Source organism: Heptranchias perlo, chromosome 5 (genome assembly GCF_035084215.1).
Source record: "Heptranchias perlo isolate sHepPer1 chromosome 5, sHepPer1.hap1, whole genome shotgun sequence".
Classification (NCBI taxonomy): Eukaryota; Metazoa; Chordata; class Chondrichthyes; order Hexanchiformes; family Hexanchidae; genus Heptranchias; species Heptranchias perlo.
Window position 1 is genome coordinate 45,383,292 of NC_090329.1, and position 23,920 is coordinate 45,407,211.

Below are 23,920 nucleotides of genomic sequence, written 5' to 3' on the forward strand. Positions count from 1 at the left end.
TGAGGTGGAGGAGACGATGGAGTAGGAGTAGGAGGTGGAGGGGACGACGGAGGAGGAGGAGACGACAGAGGAGGAGGAAGGGACGACGATGACGGAGCAGGAGGAAGGGACGACGACGGGGGGGGGGGGGGGTGGAGGAGACGACGACGACGGAGGAGGAGGAGGAGACGACGGAGGAGGAGGAGGAGACGACAGAGGAGGAGGAAGGGACGACGATGACGGAGGAGGAGGAGACGACGGAGGAGGAGGAGATGGAGGAGACGGTGACGGAGGAGGAGGAAGAGGAGACGGTGACGGAGGAGCAGACAGAGGAGGAGGAAACGACGGCGGAGACGATGAGAGGGGCGGAGGCGGAGGCGACGACAACAGAGGAGGAGACGACGACGAGGAGGAGGAGACGACGACGGAGGAAGAGGAGGAGACGATGAGGAAGAGGTGGCGGCGGAGGAGGAGGAGGAGGAGGAGGACGACGGGGAGGAGGAGGAGGACGACGGGGAGGAGGAGGAGGACGACGGGGAGGAGGAGGAGGACGACGGGGAGGAGGAGGACGACGGGAAGGAGGAGGACGAGACGACGACGGAGGAGGAGGAGGTGGATGAGACGGAGGAGGAGGAGGAGGAGACGACGACGGAGGAGGAGGCGGAGGAGGAGGAGACGACGACGGAGGAGGAGGCAGAGGAGGAGGAGGAGACGACGACGGAGGAGGAGGCAGAGGAGGAGGAGGAGACGACGACGGAGGAGGAGGCAGAGGAGGAGGAGGAGACGACGACGGAGGAGGAGGCAGAGGAGGAGGAGGAGATGGAGGAGACGGTGACGGAGGAGGAGGAAGAGGAGACGGTGACGGAGGAAGAGGAGACGGTGACGGAGGAGGAGGAAGAGGAGACGGTGTCGGAGGAGGAGGAAGAGGAGACGGTGACGGAGGAGGAGGAAGAGGAGGGGAGACGATGACTGAGGAGCAGACAGAGGAGGAGGAAACGACGGAGGAGACGATGAGAGGGGCGGGGGCGACGTCAACAGAGGAGGAGACGACGACGGAGGAAGAGGAGGAGACGGAGGAGGAGACGACGAGGAGGAGGAGGAGGTGGCGGAGGACGACGGGGAGGAGGAGGACGATGAGGAGGAGGACGACGGGGAGGAGGAGGAGGACGACGGGGAGGAGGAGGACGACGGGAAGGAGGAGGACGAGACGACGACGGAGGAGGAGGATGAGACGGAGGCAGAGGAGGAGGAGGAGACGACGACGGAGGCGGAGGAGGAGGAGGAGACGACGACGGAGGAGGAGGAGGAGGAGACGACGACGGAGGAGGAGACGACGACGGAGGAGGAGGAGACGACGACGGAGGAGGAGGCGGAGGAGGAGGAGGAGAAAGAGACGACAACGGAGGAGGAGGAGACGGAGGAGGGGGACAGGACGACGGCGGAGGAGGAGACGATGACGGGGGGGGGGGGGAGGTGACGATGACGGGGGGGGGAGGAGGAGACGACGACGACGGAGGTGGAGGAGGAGATGACGGAGGAGGAGGAGGAGGAGACGACGGAGCAGGAGGAGACGACAGAGGAGGAGAAAGGGACGACGATGACGGAGGAGGAGGAGGAGGAGGAGACGACGGAGGAGATGGAGGAGACGACGACGGAGGAGGAGGAGATGGAGGAGACGGTGACGGAGGAGGAGGAAGAGGAGACGGTGACGGAGGAGGAGGAAGAGGAGGGGAGACGATGACGGAGGAGCAGACAGAGGAGGAGGAAACGACGGAGGAGACGATGAGAGGGGCGGAGGCGAAGGCGACGACAACAGAGGAGGAGACGACGACGGAGGAAGAGGAGGAGACGGAGGAGGAGACGACGATGAGGAGGAGGTGGCGGCGGAGGAGGAGTAGGTGGCGGAGGACGACGGGGAGGAGGAGGAGGACGACGGGGAGGAGGAGGAGGACGACGGGGAGGAGGAGGAGGAGGACGACGGGGAGGAGGAGGAGGAGGACGACGGGGAGGAGGAGGATGAGACGACGACGGAGGAGGAGGAGGAGGATGAGACGGAGGAGGAGGAGGAGGAGACGACGACGGAGGAGGAGGAGGAGACGACGACGGAGGAGGAGGAGGAGACGACGACGGAGGAGGAGGAGGAGACGACGACGGAGGAGGAGGCGGAGGAGGAGGAGGAGACGACGACGGAGGAGGAGGCGGAGGAGGAGGAGGAGTCGACGACGGAGGAGGAGACGGAGGAGGAGGAGAAGGAGACAACGACGGAGGAGGAAGAGTCAATGACGGAGGAGGTGGAGTCAACGATGACGGCGGAGGAGGAGTCGACAATGACGGAGGAGGAGGAGACAACGAAAATGATGGAGGAGGAGGACATGACGGAGGAGACGATGGAGGAGGTGGAGACAGAGGAGGAGGAGGACCAGATGACGGAGGCGGAGACAACAATGACGATGGAAGAGGAGACGATGACGGAGGAGGAGATGACTGAGATGGAGGAGGCGACAATGGAGGAGGAGGAGACGACAGAGAAGGAGGACACCGAGACGACAGAGGTGGAGGAGACGACGACAGAGGAGGTGGAGGAGACGACGACGACCGAGGAGGAGGAGGAGGAGACGACGACCGAGGAGGAGGAGGAGGAGACGACGACCGAGGAGGAGGAGGAGGAGACGGAGACCGAGGAGGAGGAGGAGGAGACGACCGAGGAGGAGGAGGAGACGACCGAGGAGGAGGAGGAGGAGACGACCGAGGAGGAGGAGGAGGAGACGACCGAGGAGGAGGAGGAGGAGACGACCGAGGAGGAGGAGGAGACGACCGAGGAGGAGGAGGAGGAGATGACGACCGAGGAGGAGGAGGAGGAGGAGGAGATGACGACCGAGGAGGAGGAGGAGACGACGACAGAGGAGGAGACGACCGAGGAGGAGGAGGAGGAGGAGACGACGGAGGAGGAAGAGGAGATGACGGAGGAGGAGACGACGACGACAGAGGAGGAGGAGACGACGACGACAGAGGAGGAGGAGACGACGACGACAGAGGAGGAGGAGGAGCCGAAAGAGGAGGAGGAGGAGCCGAAAGAGGAGGAGGAGGAGACGACGACGACAGAGGAGGAGGAGGAGCCGAAAGAGGAGGAGGAGGAGCCGAAAGAGGAGGAGGAGGAGACGACGACGACAGAGGAGGAGGAGGAGACGACAGTGAAGGAGAAGGAGCCGAAAGAGAAGGAGGAGGAGACGACAGAGGAGGAGGAGGAGGAGACAGAGACGACGGAGAAGGGGGAGACGACAGATGAGGAGGAGACGATGGAGGTGGAGACGACAGAGGAGGCGACGACGGAGGTGGAGGAGGAGATGATGACGTCGGAGGAGGAGGAGCAGGAGATGGTGGAGGTGGAGGAGGAGACGACAACGGAGGAGGAGACATAGGAGGAAGAGGAGGAGGAAACGATGGAGGAGACAACGACAGAGGAGGAGGAGAAAATGACAACGGAGGAGGAGGCGGAAACGACGAAAGCGACGGAGGAGGTGGAGGAGACGATGGAGTAGGAGTAGGAGGTGGAGGAGACGACGGAGGAGGAGGAGACGACAGAGGAGGAGGAAGGGACGACGATGACGGAGCAGGAGGAAGGGACGACGACGGGGGGGGGGGGGGGGGGTGGAGGAGACGACGACGACGGAGGTGGAGGAGGAGACGACGGAGGAGGAGGAGGAGGAGACGACGGAGGAGGAGGAGGAGACGACAGAGGAGGAGGAAGGGACGACGATGACGGAGGAGGAGACGACGGAGGAGGAGGAGATGGAGGAGACGACGACGGAGGAGGAGGAGATGGAGGAGACGGTGACGGAGGAGGAGGAAGAGGAGACGGTGACGGAGGAGGAGGAAGTGGAGGGGAGACGATGACGGAGGAGCAGACAGAGGAGGAGGAAACGACGGAGGAGACGATGAGGGGGCGGAGGCGGAGGCGACGACAACAGAGGAGGAGACGACGACGGAGGAAGAGGAGGAGACGGAGGAGGAGACGACGATGAGGAGGAGGTGGCGGCGGAGGAGGAGGAGGTGGCGGAGGACGACGGGGAGGAGGAGGAGGACGACGGGGAGGAGGAGGAGGAGGACGACGGGGTGGAGGCGGACGACGGGGAGGAGGAGGAGGAGGACGACGGAGGAGGAGGAGGAGGAGGAGACGACGAAGGAGGAGGAGACGACGACGGAGGAGGAGGCAGAGGAGGAGGAGGAGACGACGACGGAGGAGGAGGCAGAGGAGGAGGAGACGACGACGGAGGAGGAGGCGGAGGAGGAGGAGGAGGAGACGACGACGGAGGAGCAGGCGGAGGAGGAGGAGATGACGGAGGAGGAGGCGGAGGAGGAGGAGGAGGAGACGACGGAGGAGGAGGCGGAGGAGGAGAAAGAGACGACGACGGAGGAGGAGGAGATGGAGGAGGAGAAAGAGACGACGACGGAGGAGGAGGAGACGGAGGAGGGGGACAGGACGACGGCGGAGGAGGGGACGATGACGGGGGGCGGGGGAGGAGGAGACGACGACGGAGGAGGAGGCAGAGGAGGAGGAGGAGGAGACGACGACGGAGGAGGAGGCAGAGGAGGAGGAGGAGACGACGACGGAGGAGGAGGCAGAGGAGGAGGAGGAGTCGACGACGGAGGAGCAGGCGGAGGAGGAGACGACGGAGGAGGAGGCAGAGGAGGAGGAGCAGGCGGAGGAGGAGGAGGAGGAGACGACGGAGGAGGAGGAGACGGAGGAGGAGAAAGAGACGACGACGGAGGAGGAGGAGACGGAGGAGGGGGACAGGACGACGGCGGAGGAGGGGACGATCGGGGGGGGGAGGAGGAGACGACGACGACGGAGGAGGAGGAGGAGGAGACGACGACGGTGGAGATGGAGGAGGAGAAGGAGACGACGGAGGAGGAGGGGGACGGGACGACGACGAGACGACGACGACGGAGGAGGACGGGGAGTAGATGACGACGGGGGGTGCGGGGAGCCGACAATGACAGGAGGAGGAGGAGGAGGAGGAGACAATGAAAATGAAGGAGGAGCAGGACACGACGGAGGAGACGATGGAGGAGGTGGAGATGGAGGAGGAGGAGGACCAGATGACAGAGGCGGAGACAACAATGACGACGGAGGTGACGAAGGGGGAGGAGATGGAGGAGGAGGAGAAGGAGACAACGACGGAGGAGGTGGAGTCAACGATGATGGAAGAGGGGAGGAGGAGGAGACAACGAAAATGATGGAGGAGGAGGACATGACGGAGGAGACGATGGAGGAGGTGGAGACAGAGGAGGAGGAGGACCAGACGACGGAGGCGGAGACAACGATGACGATGGAAGAGGAGACGATGATGGAGGAGGAGATGACTGAGATGGAGGAGATGGAGGAGGCGACAATGGAGGAGGAGGAGGAGGAGGAGGAGACGACGGCGGAGGAGGAGGAGACGACGGAGGAGGAGGAGACGACAATGACGACGGAGGAAGAGGGGGAGATGATGACTGAGAAGGAGGAGATGACGGAGGAAATGATGGAGGTGGAGGCGACGAAGGAGGAGGAGACGATGATGGAGGAGGAGGGGAGGAGGGATGGAGGAGGAGGAGACGACGGAGGAGGGGACGACGGAGGAGGAGACGACGACGATGGAGGAGGAGACGACGACGGAGGAGACGACGGAGGAGAGGAGATGACACCGACGGAGGAGGAAGAGGACCAGATGACGACGGAGGAGGAGGAGGAGGAGACGACAGAGGAGGAGGAGGAGGAGGAGGAGGCGACGGAGGAGGAGGAGGAAGAGGAGGCGACGACGATGACGGAGGAGGAGGAGATGGAGGAGGAGACGATGACGACAACGGAGGAGATGATGGAGGAGGAGGAGGAGGAGACGACGGAGGACGAGATGACGACGGAGGAGAGGACGAGATGACGGAGGAGGAGGAGGAGGAGGAGGAGGAGGAGGAGACGACGACGGAGGAGGAGGAGGAGGAGACGACGACGGAGGAGGAGGAGGAGACGACAATGACGACGGAGGAGGAGGGGGAGATGATGACTGAGATGGAGGAGGAGACGATGATGGAGGAGGAGGAGACGACGGAGGAGGGATGGAGGAGGAGGAGACGACGGAGGAGGGATGGAGGAGGAGGAGACGACGACAATGGAGGAGGAGACGACGACGGAGGAGAAGGATATGATGACAACAGAGGCGAGGAGGAAGAGGAGACGATGACAATGGAGGAGGAGGAGACGACGATGACGGAGGCGAGGAGGAAGAGGAGACGACGGAGGAGAGGAGATGACACCGACGGAGGAGGAGGAGACGACACCGACGGAGGAGGAGGAGACGACACCGACGGAGGAGGAGGAGACGACGACAACGGAGGAGGAAGAGGACCAGATGACGACGGAGGAGGAGGAGGAGGAGACGACGGAGGAGGAGGAGGAAGAGGAGGCGACGACGATGATGAAGGAGGAAGAGGACCAGATGACGGAGGAGGAGGAGACGGAGGAGACGACGGAGGAGATGATGGAGGAGGAGGAGGAGGAGACGACGGAGGACGAGATGACGACGGAGGAGAGGACGAGACGACGGAGGAGGAGGAGGAGACGACGACGGAGGAGGAGGAGACGACGACGGAGGAGGAGGAGACGACGACGGAGGAGGAGGAGACGACGGAGGAGGAGGAGGAGACGACGGAGGAGGAGGAGGAGGAGGAGGAGACGACGGAGGAGGAGGAGACGACGACGGAGGAGGAGGAGGAGGAGACGACGGAGGAGGAGGAGGAGGAGACGACGGAGGAGGAGGAGGAGACGACGGAGGAGGAGGAGACGACGGAGGAGGGATGGAGGAGGAGGAGACGACGACAATGGAGGAGGAGACGACGACGGAGGAGAAGGATATGATGACGACAGAGGCGAGGAGGAAGAGGAGACGATGACAATGGAGGAGGAGGAGACGACGATGACGGAGGAGGACATGACAACAGAGGAGACGACGGAGGAGAGGAGATGACACCGACGGAGGAGGAGGAGACGACACCGACGGAGGAGGAGGAGACGACACCGACGGAGGAGGAGGAGACGACACCGACGGAGGAGGAGGAGACGACACCGACGGAGGAGGAGGAGACGACGACAACGGAGGAGGAAGAGGACCAGATGACGACGGAGGAGGAGGAGACGACGGAGGAGGAGGAGGAAGAGGAGGCGACGACGATGATGAAGGAGGAAGAGGACCAGATGACGGAGGAGGAGGAGACGACGGAGGAGATGATGGAGGAGGAGGAGGAGGAGACGACGGAGGACGAGATGACGACGGAGGAGAGGACGAGACGACGGAGGAGGAGGAGGAGGAGACGACGACGGAGGAGGAGGAGACGACGACGGAGGAGGAGGAGACGACGACGGAGGAGGAGGAGACGACGACGGAGGAGGAGGAGACGACGACGGAGGAGGAGGAGACGACGACGGAGGAGACGACGACGGAGGAGACGACGACGGAGGAGGAGACGACGGAGGAGGAGACGACGGAGGAGGAGACGACTGAGGAGGAGGAGACGACGGAGGAGGAGACGACGGAGGAGGAGGAGGAGGAGGAGACGACGGAGGAGGAGGAGACGACGGAGGAGGAGGAGGAGACGACGGAGGAGGAGGAGGAGACGACGACGGAGGAGGAGGAGACGACGACGGAGGAGGAGGAGACGACGGAGGAGGAGGAGGAGACGACGATGGAGGAGGAGGAGACGACAATGACGACAGAGGAGGAGGGGGAGATGATGACTGAGAAGGAGGAGATGACGGAGGAAATGATGGAGGAGGAGGCGACGGAGGAGGAGGAGACGATGATGGAGGAGGAGGAGACGATGATGGAGGAGGAGGAGACGACGGAGGAGGGATGGAGGAGGAGGAGACGACGGAGGAGGGATGGAGGAGGAGGAGGAGACGACGACGGAGGAGGAGGAGATGATGAGGACAGAGGCGAGGAGGAAGAGGAAACGATGACAATGGAGGAGGTGGAGGAGGAGACGACACCGACGGAGGAGGAGGAGACGACACCGACGGAGGAGGAGGAGACGACACCGACGGAGGAGGAGGAGACGACACCGACGGAGGAGGAGGAGACGACACCGACGGAGGAGGAGGAGACGACACCGACGGAGGAGGAGGAGACGACACCGACGGAGGAGGAGGAGACGACACCGACGGAGGAGGAGGAGACGACGACAACGGAGGAGGAGGAAGAGGACCAGATTACGACGGAGGAGGAGGAGTAGACGACGGAGGAGGAGGAGGTGGAGGAGGAGACGACGGAGGAGGAGGAGACGACAATGACGACAGAGGAGGAAGGGGAGATGACGACTGAGAAGGAGGAGATGACGGAGGAAATGATGGAGGAGGAGGCGACGGAGGAGGAGACGATGATGGAGGAGGAGCAGGAGACGACGGAGGAGGGATGGAGGAGGAGGAGACGATGGAGGAGGAGGAATGGAGGAGGAGGAGACGACGACGGAGGAGGAGACGACGACGGAGGCGAGGAGGAAGAGGAGACGATGACAATGGAGGAGGAGGAGGAGACGACGATGACGGAGGAGAGCAGATGACACCGACGGAGGAGCAGGAGACGACGACGACGGAGGAGGAGGAGACGACGAAGACGGAGGAGACAATGGAGGAGGGGAGGAGGAGGAGATGACGACGGAGGAGGAGATGACGACGGAGGAGAAGACGATGACAGGAGGAGGACGAGACGATGGAGGAAGGGGAGATGACGACTGAGAAGGAGGAGATGATGGAGGAGGAGGAGATGATGATGGAGGAGGGATGGAGGAGGAGGAGACGACGGAGGAGGGATGGAGGAGGAAGAGGAGACGACGGAGGAGGGATGGAGGACGAAGAGGAGATGACGGAGGAGGGATGGAGGAGGAGGAGGAGACGACGGAGGAGGGGAGGAGGAGGAGACGACGACGACGGAGGAGGGGAGGAGGAGGAGACGATGACGACGGAGGAGGGGAGGAGGAGGAGACGACGACGAGGAGACGACGGAAGAGAGGAGGAGGAGATGACGATGACGGAGGAGCAGGAGACGATGACGATGACGGAGGAGCAGGAGAAGGAGATGACGACGGAGGAGGAGGAAGAGGAGGAGACATCAACAGAGTCGACGACGATGGAGGAATTGGAGGAGAAGATAGAGGATGAGACGATGGCAGAGGAGGAGGAGAAGACGACGGAGGAGGAGGAAGAGGAGGAGACATCAACAGAGTCGACGACGATGGAGGAGGAGGAGGAGAAGATAGAGGATGAGACGATGGCAGAGGGGGAGGAGAAGACGACGACGGAGGAGGAGGAGGAGACGACGACGGAGGAGGAGGAGGAGACGACGACGGAGGAGGAGGAGGAGACGACGACGGAGGAGGAGGCGGAGGAGGAGGAGGAGACGACGACGGAGGAGGAGGCGGAGGAGGAGGAGGAGTCGACGACGGAGGAGGAGACGGAGGAGGAGGAGAAGGAGACAACGACGGAGGAGGAAGAGTCAATGACGGAGGAGGTGGAGTCAACGATGACGGCGGAGGAGGAGTCGACAATGACGGAGGAGGAGGAGACAACGAAAATGATGGAGGAGGAGGACATGACGGAGGAGACGATGGAGGAGGTGGAGACAGAGGAGGAGGAGGACCAGATGACGGAGGCGGAGACAACAATGACGATGGAAGAGGAGACGATGACGGAGGAGGAGATGACTGAGATGGAGGAGGCGACAATGGAGGAGGAGGAGACGACAGAGAAGGAGGACACCGAGACGACAGAGGTGGAGGAGACGACGACAGAGGAGGTGGAGGAGACGACGACGACCGAGGAGGAGGAGGAGGAGACGACGACCGAGGAGGAGGAGGAGGAGACGACGACCGAGGAGGAGGAGGAGGAGACGGAGACCGAGGAGGAGGAGGAGGAGACGACCGAGGAGGAGGAGGAGACGACCGAGGAGGAGGAGGAGGAGACGACCGAGGAGGAGGAGGAGGAGACGACCGAGGAGGAGGAGGAGGAGACGACCGAGGAGGAGGAGGAGGAGATGACGACCGAGGAGGAGGAGGAGGAGGAGGAGATGACGACCGAGGAGGAGGAGGAGACGACGACAGAGGAGGAGACGACCGAGGAGGAGGAGGAGGAGGAGACGACGGAGGAGGAAGAGGAGATGACGGAGGAGGAGACGACGACGACAGAGGAGGAGGAGACGACGACGACAGAGGAGGAGGAGACGACGACGACAGAGGAGGAGGAGGAGCCGAAAGAGGAGGAGGAGGAGCCGAAAGAGGAGGAGGAGGAGACGACGACGACAGAGGAGGAGGAGGAGACGACAGTGAAGGAGAAGGAGCCGAAAGAGAAGGAGGAGGAGACGACAGAGGAGGAGGAGGAGGAGACAGAGACGACGGAGAAGGGGGAGACGACAGATGAGGAGGAGACGATGGAGGTGGAGACGACAGAGGAGGCGACGACGGAGGTGGAGGAGGAGATGATGACGTCGGAGGAGGAGGAGCAGGAGATGGTGGAGGTGGAGGAGGAGACGACAACGGAGGAGGAGACATAGGAGGAAGAGGAGGAGGAAACGATGGAGGAGACAACGACAGAGGAGGAGGAGAAAATGACAACGGAGGAGGAGGCGGAAACGACGAAAGCGACGGAGGAGGTGGAGGAGACGATGGAGTAGGAGTAGGAGGTGGAGGAGACGACGGAGGAGGAGGAGACGACAGAGGAGGAGGAAGGGACGACGATGACGGAGCAGGAGGAAGGGACGACGACGGGGGGGGGGGGGGTGGAGGAGACGACGACGACGGAGGTGGAGGAGGAGACGACGGAGGAGGAGGAGGAGGAGACGACGGAGGAGGAGGAGGAGACGACAGAGGAGGAGGAAGGGACGACGATGACGGAGGAGGAGACGACGGAGGAGGAGGAGATGGAGGAGACGACGACGGAGGAGGAGGAGATGGAGGAGACGGTGACGGAGGAGGAGGAAGAGGAGACGGTGACGGAGGAGGAGGAAGTGGAGGGGAGACGATGACGGAGGAGCAGACAGAGGAGGAGGAAACGACGGAGGAGACGATGAGGGGGCGGAGGCGGAGGCGACGACAACAGAGGAGGAGACGACGACGGAGGAAGAGGAGGAGACGGAGGAGGAGACGACGATGAGGAGGAGGTGGCGGCGGAGGAGGAGGAGGTGGCGGAGGACGACGGGGAGGAGGAGGAGGACGACGGGGAGGAGGAGGAGGAGGACGACGGGGTGGAGGCGGACGACGGGGAGGAGGAGGAGGAGGACGACGGAGGAGGAGGAGGAGGAGGAGACGACGAAGGAGGAGGAGACGACGACGGAGGAGGAGGCAGAGGAGGAGGAGGAGACGACGACGGAGGAGGAGGCAGAGGAGGAGGAGACGACGACGGAGGAGGAGGCGGAGGAGGAGGAGGAGGAGACGACGACGGAGGAGCAGGCGGAGGAGGAGGAGACGACGGAAGAGGAGGCGGAGGAGGAGGAGGAGGAGACGACGGAGGAGGAGGCGGAGGAGGAGAAAGAGACGACGACGGAGGAGGAGGAGATGGAGGAGGAGAAAGAGACGACGACGGAGGAGGAGGAGACGGAGGAGGGGGACAGGACGACGGCGGAGGAGGGGACGATGACGGGGGGCGGGGGAGGAGGAGACGACGACGGAGGAGGAGGCAGAGGAGGAGGAGGAGGAGACGACGACGGAGGAGGCAGAGGAGGAGGAGGAGACGACGACGGAGGAGGAGGCAGAGGAGGAGGAGGAGTCGACGACGGAGGAGCAGGCGGAGGAGGAGACGACGGAGGAGGAGGCAGAGGAGGAGGAGCAGGCGGAGGAGGAGGAGGAGGAGACGACGGAGGAGGAGGAGACGGAGGAGGAGAAAGAGACGACGACGGAGGAGGAGGAGACGGAGGAGGGGGACAGGACGACGGCGGAGGAGGGGACGATCGGGGGGGGGAGGAGGAGACGACGACGACGGAGGAGGAGGAGGAGGAGACGACGACGACGGAGGAGGAGGAGGAGGAGACGACGACGGTGGAGATGGAGGAGGAGAAGGAGACGACGGAGGAGGAGGGGGACGGGACGACGACGAGACGACGACGACGGAGGAGGACGGGGAGTAGATGACGACGGGGGGTGCGGGGAGCCGACAATGACAGGAGGAGGAGGAGGAGGAGGAGACAATGAAAATGAAGGAGGAGCAGGACACGACGGAGGAGACGATGGAGGAGGTGGAGATGGAGGAGGAGGAGGACCAGATGACAGAGGCGGAGACAACAATGACGACGGAGGTGACGAAGGGGGAGGAGATGGAGGAGGAGGAGAAGGAGACAACGACGGAGGAGGTGGAGTCAACGATGATGGAAGAGGGGAGGAGGAGGAGACAACGAAAATGATGGAGGAGGAGGACATGACGGAGGAGACGATGGAGGAGGTGGAGACAGAGGAGGAGGAGGACCAGACGACGGAGGCGGAGACAACGATGACGATGGAAGAGGAGACGATGATGGAGGAGGAGATGACTGAGATGGAGGAGATGGAGGAGGCGACAATGGAGGAGGAGGAGGAGGAGGAGACGACGACGACGACGGAGGAGGAGGAGGAGGAGGAGGAGACGACGGCGGAGGAGGAGGAGGAGGAGGAGACGACGGCGGAGGAGGAGGAGACGACGGAGGAGGAGGAGACGACAATGACGACGGAGGAAGAGGGGGAGATGATGACTGAGAAGGAGGAGATGACGGAGGAAATGATGGAGGTGGAGGCGACGAAGGAGGAGGAGACGATGATGGAGGAGGAGGGGAGGAGGGATGGAGGAGGAGGAGACGACGGAGGAGGGGACGACGGAGGAGGAGACGACGACGATGGAGGAGGAGACGACGACGGAGGAGACGACGGAGGAGAGGAGATGACACCGACGGAGGAGGAAGAGGACCAGATGACGACGGAGGAGGAGGAGGAGGAGACGACAGAGGAGGAGGAGGAGGAGGAGGAGGCGACGGAGGAGGAGGAGGAAGAGGAGGCGACGACGATGACGGAGGAGGAGGAGATGGAGGAGGAGACGATGACGACAACGGAGGAGATGATGGAGGAGGAGGAGGAGGAGACGACGGAGGACGAGATGACGACGGAGGAGAGGACGAGATGACGGAGGAGGAGGAGGAGGAGGAGGAGACGACGACGGAGGAGGAGGAGGAGGAGACGACGACGGAGGAGGAGGAGGAGGAGACGACGACGGAGGAGGAGGAGGAGACGACAATGACGACGGAGGAGGAGGGGGAGATGATGACTGAGATGGAGGAGGAGACGATGATGGAGGAGGAGGAGACGACGGAGGAGGGATGGAGGAGGAGGAGACGACGGAGGAGGGATGGAGGAGGAGGAGACGACGACAATGGAGGAGGAGACGACGACGGAGGAGAAGGATATGATGACAACAGAGGCGAGGAGGAAGAGGAGACGATGACAATGGAGGAGGAGGAGACGACGATGACGGAGGCGAGGAGGAAGAGGAGACGACGGAGGAGAGGAGATGACACCGACGGAGGAGGAGGAGACGACACCGACGGAGGAGGAGGAGACGACACCGACGGAGGAGGAGGAGACGACACCGACGGAGGAGGAGGAGACGACGACAACGGAGGAGGAAGAGGACCAGATGACGACGGAGGAGGAGGAGGAGGAGACGACGGAGGAGGAGGAGGAAGAGGAGGCGACGACGATGATGAAGGAGGAAGAGGACCAGATGACGGAGGAGGAGGAGACGGAGGAGACGACGGAGGAGATGATGGAGGAGGAGGAGGAGGAGACGACGGAGGACGAGATGACGACGGAGGAGAGGACGAGACGACGGAGGAGGAGGAGGAGACGACGACGGAGGAGGAGGAGACGACGACGGAGGAGGAGGAGACGACGGAGGAGGAGGAGACGACGACGGAGGAGGAGGAGACGACGGAGGAGGAGGAGGAGACGACGGAGGAGGAGGAGGAGGAGGAGGAGACGACGGAGGAGGAGGAGACGACGACGGAGGAGGAGGAGGAGGAGACGACGGAGGAGGAGGAGGAGGAGACGACGGAGGAGGAGGAGGAGACGACGGAGGAGGAGGAGACGACGGAGGAGGGATGGAGGAGGAGGAGACGACGACAATGGAGGAGGAGACGACGACGGAGGAGAAGGATATGATGACGACAGAGGCGAGGAGGAAGAGGAGACGATGACAATGGAGGAGGAGGAGACGACGATGACGGAGGAGGACATGACAACAGAGGAGACGACGGAGGAGAGGAGATGACACCGACGGAGGAGGAGGAGACGACACCGACGGAGGAGGAGGAGACGACACCGACGGAGGAGGAGGAGACGACACCGACGGAGGAGGAGGAGACGACGACGACGGAGGAGGAAGAGGACCAGATGACGACGGAGGAGGAGGAGACGACGGAGGAGGAGGAGGAAGAGGAGGCGACGACGATGATGAAGGAGGAAGAGGACCAGATGACGGAGGAGGAGGAGACGACGGAGGAGATGATGGAGGAGGAGGAGGAGGAGACGACGGAGGACGAGATGACGACGGAGGAGAGGACGAGACGACGGAGGAGGAGGAGGAGGAGACGACGACGGAGGAGGAGGAGGAGGAGACGACGACGGAGGAGGAGGAGACGACGACGGAGGAGGAGGAGACGACGACGGAGGAGGAGGAGACGACGACGGAGGAGACGACGACGGAGGAGACGACGACGGAGGAGACGACGACGGAGGAGGAGACGACGGAGGAGGAGACGACTGAGGAGGAGGAGACGACGGAGGAGGAGACGACGGAGGAGGAGGAGGAGGAGGAGACGACGGAGGAGGAGGAGACGACGGAGGAGGAGGAGGAGACGACGACGGAGGAGGAGGAGACGACGACGGAGGAGGAGGAGACGACGGAGGAGGAGGAGGAGACAACGATGGAGGAGGAGGAGACGACAATGACGACAGAGGAGGAGGGGGAGATGATGACTGAGAAGGAGGAGATGACGGAGGAAATGATGGAGGAGGAGGCGACGGAGGAGGAGGAGACGATGATGGAGGAGGAGGAGACGATGATGGAGGAGGAGGAGACGACGGAGGAGGGATGGAGGAGGAGGAGACGACGGAGGAGGGATGGAGGAGGAGGAGGAGACGACGACGGAGGAGGAGGAGATGATGAGGACAGAGGCGAGGAGGAAGAGGAAACGATGACAATGGAGGAGGTGGAGGAGGAGACGACACCGACGGAGGAGGAGGAGACGACACCGACGGAGGAGGAGGAGACGACACCGACGGAGGAGGAGGAGACGACACCGACGGAGGAGGAGGAGACGACACCGACGGAGGAGGAGGAGACGACACCGACGGAGGAGGAGGAGACGACACCGACGGAGGAGGAGGAGACGACGACAACGGAGGAGGAGGAAGAGGACCAGATTACGACGGAGGAGGAGGAGTAGACGACGGAGGAGGAGGAGGTGGAGGAGGAGACGACGGAGGAGGAGGAGACGACAATGACGACAGAGGAGGAAGGGGAGATGACGACTGAGAAGGAGGAGATGACGGAGGAAATGATGGAGGAGGAGGCGACGGAGGAGGAGACGATGATGGAGGAGGAGCAGGAGACGACGGAGGAGGGATGGAGGAGGAGGAGACGATGGAGGAGGAGGAATGGAGGAGGAGGAGACGACGACGGAGGAGGAGACGACGACGGAGGCGAGGAGGAAGAGGAGACGATGACAATGGAGGAGGAGGAGGAGACGACGATGACGGAGGAGAGCAGATGACACCGACGGAGGAGCAGGAGACGACGACGACGGAGGAGGAGGAGACGACGAAGACGGAGGAGACAATGGAGGAGGGGAGGAGGAGGAGATGACGACGGAGGAGGAGATGACGACGGAGGAGAAGACGATGACAGGAGGAGGACGAGACGATGGAGGAAGGGGAGATGACGACTGAGAAGGAGGAGATGATGGAGGAGGAGGAGATGATGATGGAGGAGGGATGGAGGAGGAGGAGACGACGGAGGAGGGATGGAGGAGGAAGAGGAGACGACGGAGGAGGGATGGAGGACGAAGAGGAGATGACGGAGGAGGGATGGAGGAGGAGGAGGAGACGACGGAGGAGGGGAGGAGGAGGAGACGACGACGACGGAGGAGGGGAGGAGGAGGAGACGATGACGACGGAGGAGGGGAGGAGGAGGAGACGACGACGAGGAGACGACGGAAGAGAGGAGGAGGAGATGACGATGACGGAGGAGCAGGAGAAGGAGATGACGACGGAGGAGGAGGAAGAGGAGGAGACATCAACAGAGTCGACGACGATGGAGGAATTGGAGGAGAAGATAGAGGATGAGACGATGGCAGAGGAGGAGGAGAAGACGACGGAGGAGGAGGAAGAGGAGGAGACATCAACAGAGTCGACGACGATGGAGGAGGAGGAGGAGAAGATAGAGGATGAGACGATGGCAGAGGGGGAGGAGAAGACGACGGAGGAGGAGGAAGAGGAGGAGACATCAACAGAGTCGACGACGATGGAGGAGGAGGAGGAGAAGATAGAGGAAGAGACAATGAGGAGGAGGAGGAGATGATGGCAGAGGAGGAGACGACAATGGAGTAGACGACGACGGAGGAGGAGGTTGAGGAGGAGACGACAAGGGAGGAGGAGGAGGAAAAGGAGACAACAATGACGGAGGAGGAAGAGGAGGCGATGACGACGGAGGAGATGATGGAGGAGGAGGAAGATGAGACAACAATGGAGGAGAAGGCGACGGAGGAGGAGGAAGAGACAATGGAGGAGGAGGAGATGGTGATGACGGAGGAGATGACGGAGGAGGTGATGACAGAGGAGGAGGAGGCGACGACGACGGAGGAGGAGGAGGCGACGACGGAAGAGGAGGCGACGATGACGACAGAGGCGAGGAGGATGAGGAGACGACGACAATGGAGGAGGAGGAGACAACGAAAATGATGGAGGAGGAGGAGATGACGGAGGAGGACACGACAACGGAGGAGACGACGGAGGAGGAGGAGACGACACCGACGGAGGAGGAGGAGACGACGACAACAACGGAGGAGGAAGAGGACCAGATGACGGAGGGCGAGACGACGACGGAGGAGGGGGAGACGATGGAGGAGATGATGACGGAGGAGGAGGAGACGATGAAGGAGGAGGAGACAACGACGACGGAAGAGATGATGGAGGAGGAGGAGACGACGATGGAGAAGAATGAGATGACGGAGGAGGAGACGACGGAGGAGGAGACGATGATGGAGGAGGAGATGATGATAGGAGGAGGACGAGACGTCGACGGAGGAGGGGGAGATGACGTAGGAAATGATGGAGGAGGAGAAGATGATGATGGAGGAGGAGGAGAAGATGATGATGGAGGAGGAGACGTAGGAGGAGGAGAAGATGATGATGGAGGAGGAGGAGACGGAGGAGGGATGGAGGAGACGACGGAGGAGGGATGGAGGAGACGACGGAGGAGGGATGGAGGAGACGACGGAGGAGGGATGGAGGAGACGATGACGGAGGAGGGATGGAGGAGGAGGAGGAGGAGACGACGACGAGAAGACGACAGAGGAGGAGGAGTCGACGGAGGAGAAGGAGGAGACGACGGAGGAGGAGGAGGAGACGACGGAGGAGTGGAGGAGAAGGAGTTGACGACGGAGGAATAGGAGACGACGGAGGAAGAGGAGACGACGGAGGAGGGGAGGAGAAGAAGGAGACGACGGAGGAGGAGGAGTCGACGGAGGAGGAGGGGAGGAGGAGGAGACGACGGAGGAGGGGACGACGGAGGAGGAGGAGATTACGGAGGAGGGGAGGTGGAGGAGACGACGACGAGGCGACGGAGAAGGGGAGGAGGAGGAGACGATGACGTCGACACGACGGAGGGGAGGAGGAGGAGACGACAACGAGGAGATGACGGAGGAGGAGATGATGACGATGACGGAGGAGCAGGAGAAGGAGATGACGACGGAGGAGGAGACGATGGCAGAGGAGGAGGACAAGACGACAACGGAGGAGACAACAAATGAAGAGGAGACGGAGGAGGAGGAAACAACAACAGAGGAGGAGACAACGATGACGACAGAGGAGACGAGGGAGGAGGACCAGACGACGGAGGAGGAGACAACGATGACAACGGAGGAGACGGAGGAGGAGAAAGAGACAATGACGAAGGAGGAGAAGGAGACAACGACGGAGGAGGAAGAGACAATGACGGAGGAGGTGGAGGAGGAGGAGATGACGATGGAGGAGGAGAGGTGGAGGAGACAATGAAAATGACGGAGGAGGAGGACACGACGGAGGAGACGATGGAGGAGGTGGAGACGGCGGAGGAGGAGGACCAGACGACGGAGGTGGAGACAACGATGACGACGGAAGAGGAGGAGATGACTGAGATGGAGGAGGCGACAACGGAGGAGGAGGAGGCGACAACGGAGGAGGAGGAGGCGACAACGGAGGAGGAGGAGGCGACAACGGAGGAGGAGAAGACGACAGACGACACAGACGACGGAGGAGGAGACGACGGAGGAGGAGGAGACGACGGAGGAGGAGGAGGAGACGACGGAGGAGGAGGAGGAGACGACGGAGGAGGAGGAGGAGACGACGGAGGAGGAGACGGAGGAGGAGGAGGAGACGACGGAGGAGGCGACGACGGAGGAGGAGGAGGAGACGACGACAATGGAGGAGGAGGAGACGACGGAGGAGGAGACGACGGAGGATACGACGGAGGAGGAGGAGGAGGAGGAGACGACGACGGAGGAGGAGGAGGAGGCGACGGAGGAGGAGGAGACGACGGAGGAGGAGGCGACGGAGGAGGAGGAGGAGACGACGAGGACGACGGAGAAGGAGATGACGGCGGAGGAGGAGATGACGGCGGAGGAGGAGACGACAACAATGACGGAGGAGGTTGGAGGAGGCGATGACGACGGAGGAAATGATGGAGGAGGAGGAGGAAGAGGATGAGACAACAATGGAGGAGACGGCGACGGAGGAGGAGGAGGAGACGACGACAATGGAGGAGGAGGAGACGACGAAAATGATGGAGGAGGAGACGACGAAAATGATGGAGAAGGAGGAGACGACGATGACGGAGGAGACGACGGAGGAAGAGGACCAGATGACGGGGGAGGGGGAGACGACGACGGGGGAGGGGGAGACGACGACGGGGGAGGGGGAGACGACGACGGGGGAGGGGGAGACGACGACGGGGGAGGGGGAGACGACGCCGGGGGAGGGGGAGACGACGCCGGAGGAGGAAGAGGACCCGATGACGGAGGAGGAGACGACGAGGGAGGAGGGGGAGACGACGAGGGAGGGGGGGAGACGACGACGGAGGAGGGGATGATGGAGGAGGAGGAGACGACGACGGAGACGACGGAGGAGGAGACGACGAAGACGGAGGAGGGGGAGACGACGAGGGAGGGGTAGACGACGACGGAGGAGGGGGAGACGACGACGGAGGAGGAAGAGGACCAGATGACGGAGGGGGAGACGACGACGAGGGAGGGGGAGACGACGACGAGGGAGGGGGAGACGACGACGAGGGAGGGGGAGACGACGACGGAGGGGGGGAGACGACGACGGAGAAGAATGAGATGACGGAGGAGACGACGGAGGAGGAGACGACGAAGACGGAGGAGGGGGAGACGACGATGGAGGGGGAGACGACGACGGAGGAGGGGGAGACGAGGACGGAGGAGAGGGAGACGAGGACGGAGGAGGGGGGGAGGAGACGACGATGGCGAAGAATGAGATGACGGAGGAGAGGGAGACGACGACGGGGGAGGGGGAGACGACGACGGAGGAGGAGACGATGGAGGAGGAGGAGGAGACGACGTTGGAGAAGAATGAGATGACGGAGGAGACGATGAAGACGGAGGAGGAGACGACGACGGAGGAGGAGACGACGACGGAGGAGGAGACGACGACGGAGGAGGAGACGACGACGATGGAGGAGGAGGAGATGACGACGGAGGACGGGAGATGACGTAGGAAATGATGGAGGAGGAGGTGACGGAGGAGGAGGAGAAGATGATGGAGGAGACGACGGAGGAGGGGAGGAGGAGGAGGAGACGACGGAGGAGGAGGAGGGGAGGAGGAGGAGACGACGGAGGAGGAGGAGGGGAGGAGGAGGAGGCGACGACGGAGGAGGAGGAGGAGGAGACGACGGAGGAGAGGAGGTGGAGGAGGAGGAGACGACGGAGGAGAGGAGGAGGAGGAGACGACGGAGGAGAGGAGGAGGAGACGACGGAGGAGGGATGGAGGAGGAGGAGTAGACGACGGAGGAGGAGGAGTAGACGACGGAGGAGGAGGAGGAGACGACGGAGGAGGAGGAGGAGACGGCGGAGGAGGGATGGAGGAGGAGACGACGGAGGAGGGTTGGAGGAGGAGACGACGTAGGAGGGATGCAGGAGGAGGCAACGATGGAGGAGGAGGAGACGACGACGAGAAGACGACGGAGGAGGAGGAGGAAATGATGACAGAGGAGGAGACGACGATGACGACGGAGGAGACGAGGGAGGAGGATGAGGAGGGGGAGGAGGAGGAGACGACGACGGAGGAGGGGGAGGAGGAGGAGACGACGACTGAGGAGGATGAGGAGGAGACGACGACGGAGGAGGATGAGGAGGAGACGACGACGGAGGAGGATGAGGAGACGATGATGACGACGACGACGGAGGAGGAGGGGGAGGAGGAGGAGGAGGAGGGGGAGGAGAGGAGACGGAGGAGGAGGAGGAGACGACGACGGAGGAGGAGGAGACGGAGGAGGAGGAGGAGACGGAGGAGGAGGAGGAGACGACGACGATGGAGGAGGGGACGACGACGGAGGAGGATGAGGAGGAGGAGACGACGACGGAGGAGGATGAGGAGGAGGAGTCGACGACGGAGGAGGAGGAGGAGTCGACGACGGAGGAGGAGGAGGAGTCGACGACGGAGGAGGAGGAGGAGGAGACGACGACGGAGGAGGAGGAGGAGGAGACGACGACGGAGGAGGAGGAGGAGGAGACGACGACGGAGGAGGAGGAGGAGGAGACGACGGAGGAGGAGGAGGAGGAGGAGACGACGGAGGAGGAGGAGGAGGAGACGACGACGGAGGAGGAGGAGACGACGACGGAGGAGGAGGAGGTGGAGGAGGCGACGACGACGGAGGAGGAGGCGACGACGGTGGAGGAGGCGACGACGGAGGAGGAGGCGACGACGGTGGAGGAGGCGACGACGGAGGAGGAGGCGACGACGGAGGAGGAGGCGACGATGGAGGAGGAGGAGGTGGAGGAGGCGACGACGACGGAGGAGGAGGAGGTGGAGGAGGCGACGACGACGGAGGAGGAGGCGACGACGACAGAGGAGACGACGACGGAGGAGGAGGAGGCGACGACGACAGAGGAGGCGACGGAGGAGGAGGAGGAGGCGACGACGGAGGAGGAGGAGACGGAGGAGGAGGAGACGACGACGGAGTAGACGACGGAGGAGGAGGAGACGACGACGGAGTAGACGACGGAGGAGGAGGAGGAGGAGGAGGAGGCGACTGCTGAATTGTTCCCCGACTGGGAGTCGGTCAAGGACATTCAGCCACCGATCTTCGGGTAAGCGTTCTCCAACGCGGCCTTCGAGACACACGACAACGCAAAATCGTCGAGCAGAAATTGATAGCCAAGTTCCACACCCATGAGGATGGCCTCAACCGGGATCTTGGGTTCATGTCACGCTACACGTAACCCCACCAGCGAAAAAAAGTTATCTGTTTTTAATACAACTGGTCTTCTCTCTCTTTCTCTTCCTTTCGGATGTTTTTCTCTCTCTCTCTGTCTTTGGGTTCTGACCGTTTGTATATTCAGTAGTCTTGTATGTAATGTCTCTCCGTCTGAACACTATTCAACTCCTTTGATTGCCTTGATAACGGGCAGTTGGAAAGATTACCAGGCATTGTTCTCTGACTATATATGCGGTACCTTTCATGGAATCCCACACTCACCTGACGAAGGAGGAAGCCTCCGAAAGCTTGTGATTTTAAATAAAGCTGTTGGACTAAAACCTGGTGTTGCAAGACTCCTTACATTTGTCCACCCTAGTCCATCACCGGCATCTCCACATCATGGATATATTTCCAAGTCGGGATGGTGTGTGACTTGGAGGGGAACACGCAGGTGGTGTTGTTCCCATGTGCCTGCTGCCCCGTCCTTCTAGGTGGTAGAGGTCGCGAGTTTGGGAGGTGATGTCGAAGAAGCTTTGGCGAGTTGCTGCAGTGCATCTTCCGCCATGCCCTCTGCCTCCATGCGTCGATCTCCTTTTTGGTCCCTAATCAGTCCCATCCCTCTTATTACCCGTTTACTGTTTATATGCCTATAGAAGACTTTTGGATTCCCTTTTATGATGGCCGCCAGTCTATTCTCATACTCTGCCTTTGCCCCTCTTATTTTTCACTTCCCCTCTGACCTTTCTATATTCAGCCTGGTTCTCACTTGTTTTATCAACCTGTCATACTCCCCCTTTTTCAGCTTCATCTTGCTCTCTATCTCTTTTGTCATCCAGGGAGCTCTGGCTTTGGTTGCCCTACCTTTCCCCCTAGTGGGAATGTACCTAGACTGTACCCGAACCATCTCCTCTTTAAAGGCCGCCCATTGTTCAATTACAGTTTTGCCTGTCAATCTTTGATTCCAGTTTACCTGGGCCAGATCCGTTCTCATCCCACTAAAATTGGCCCACCTCCAATTAATTATTTTTACTCTAGATTGCTCCTTGTCCTTTTCCATAGCTAATCTAAACCTTATGATACTATGATTGCTGTTCTCGAAACGTTCCCCCACTGACACTTGCCCCACTTGGCCCACCTCATTCCCCAGAACCATTCCCCAGAACATCTCACAGTTTGCAGTGCACTGCTGCAGAAGGGGGGGTCAAGGAGGCACTGTACGAGCGGTGCAACAGGTTCATCACTTTCCCCCTGGACAGAGGGAAGCAGAACGAGCGAGCACTAGGCTTGTTCGCATTGCAGGCTTCCCTGTGGTGCTGGGTGCCATTGACTGCACGCATATAGCCATGTGTGCTCCACTTCTCAACTTGGCCATCTTTATGAACAGAAAGGGGTTCCACTCCTTCAATATGCAGTTGGTGTGCGACCACACGCAGCACATCATGCAGGTCAATGCCCACTACCCTGGCAGCAGTCACGATGCCTTCGTAATGCGGCAGTCCAACGTTCCAACTATCTTTGCATTGGCTCGGCAAGTCGAAGACTAGCTATTGGGTGATAAGGGCTATCCCCTCATGAGGTGGCTCATGACCCCGTTCAGGTACCCACGCACATGTGCAGAGCAGGCATACAATGAGAGCCATGCACCTACACAGAACATCATTGAGCACACTGTAGGCCTCCTAAAGCAATGCTTCTGCTGCCTGGACCATTCTGGTGGAGCCCTGTAATACTCTGCTGAGCAGGTGTCAAAATGCGTCATTGTATGCTGCATGCTGCACAACCTCGCCCTTACGAGGGAACAGCCCTTGCCACCACCTATCCACCAAGACTCTGAGCCAAAGGCTTAGGAGGAGAATGAAGAAGCTGAGAAGGAGGAGGAGGAGACAAAGGAGGAAGTGGACGAAGACACAGGGAAGCAACAAGGTGCAGAGGTGTCTGTCAGGGATCTGCGTGCTCACCTTATTCATGAGCGATATCACTAACCTCAACGACACCTCACAAATCACCAACAGTCCTACACTCCCCATCTTTCCTCTCCCACATGACCAAAACATTGCCCTCATATGATTACACATTGCCTCCTCCCACAGCTCATCGTATAAATAAAAACCACCACCAACTGCGACTTCAAATCCAAATTTTTAACATAACACATTAACTGTAGTATCAAACATTACACTATTCACCCTTGTGCATTCCCTCAGT

The 23,920-nt window shown here is 61.7% G+C and overlaps 2 protein-coding genes across 2 annotated transcripts in view; both read left to right on the forward strand.

The window, feature by feature from the left end:
• The window catches only part of LOC137322149 (trichohyalin-like), a gene marked incomplete at its 3' end in the record, with an annotated part of 31,103 nt that extends 23,771 nt beyond the window's left edge, over positions 1-7,332 (forward strand). The window contains 2 exon segments of the mRNA XM_067985263.1: positions 2,178-3,170; positions 7,303-7,332. Of these exon segments, the coding sequence (XP_067841364.1) occupies positions 2,178-3,170; positions 7,303-7,332 (1,023 nt within the window).
• Positions 7,333-8,720: 1,388 nt separating this feature from the next.
• On the forward strand, positions 8,721-21,480 carry LOC137322150 (trichohyalin-like). Its single transcript, XM_067985264.1, has 9 exons — positions 8,721-9,281; positions 9,426-10,520; positions 12,632-13,021; positions 14,607-14,900; positions 15,929-16,533; positions 16,856-17,408; positions 17,974-18,243; positions 18,622-18,825; positions 20,863-21,480. The coding sequence occupies exons 1-9, from the start codon at positions 8,721-8,723 to the stop codon at positions 21,478-21,480; spliced, it is 4,590 nt and encodes a 1,529-aa protein (XP_067841365.1).
• The last annotated feature ends 2,440 nt before the right edge of the window (positions 21,481-23,920 follow it).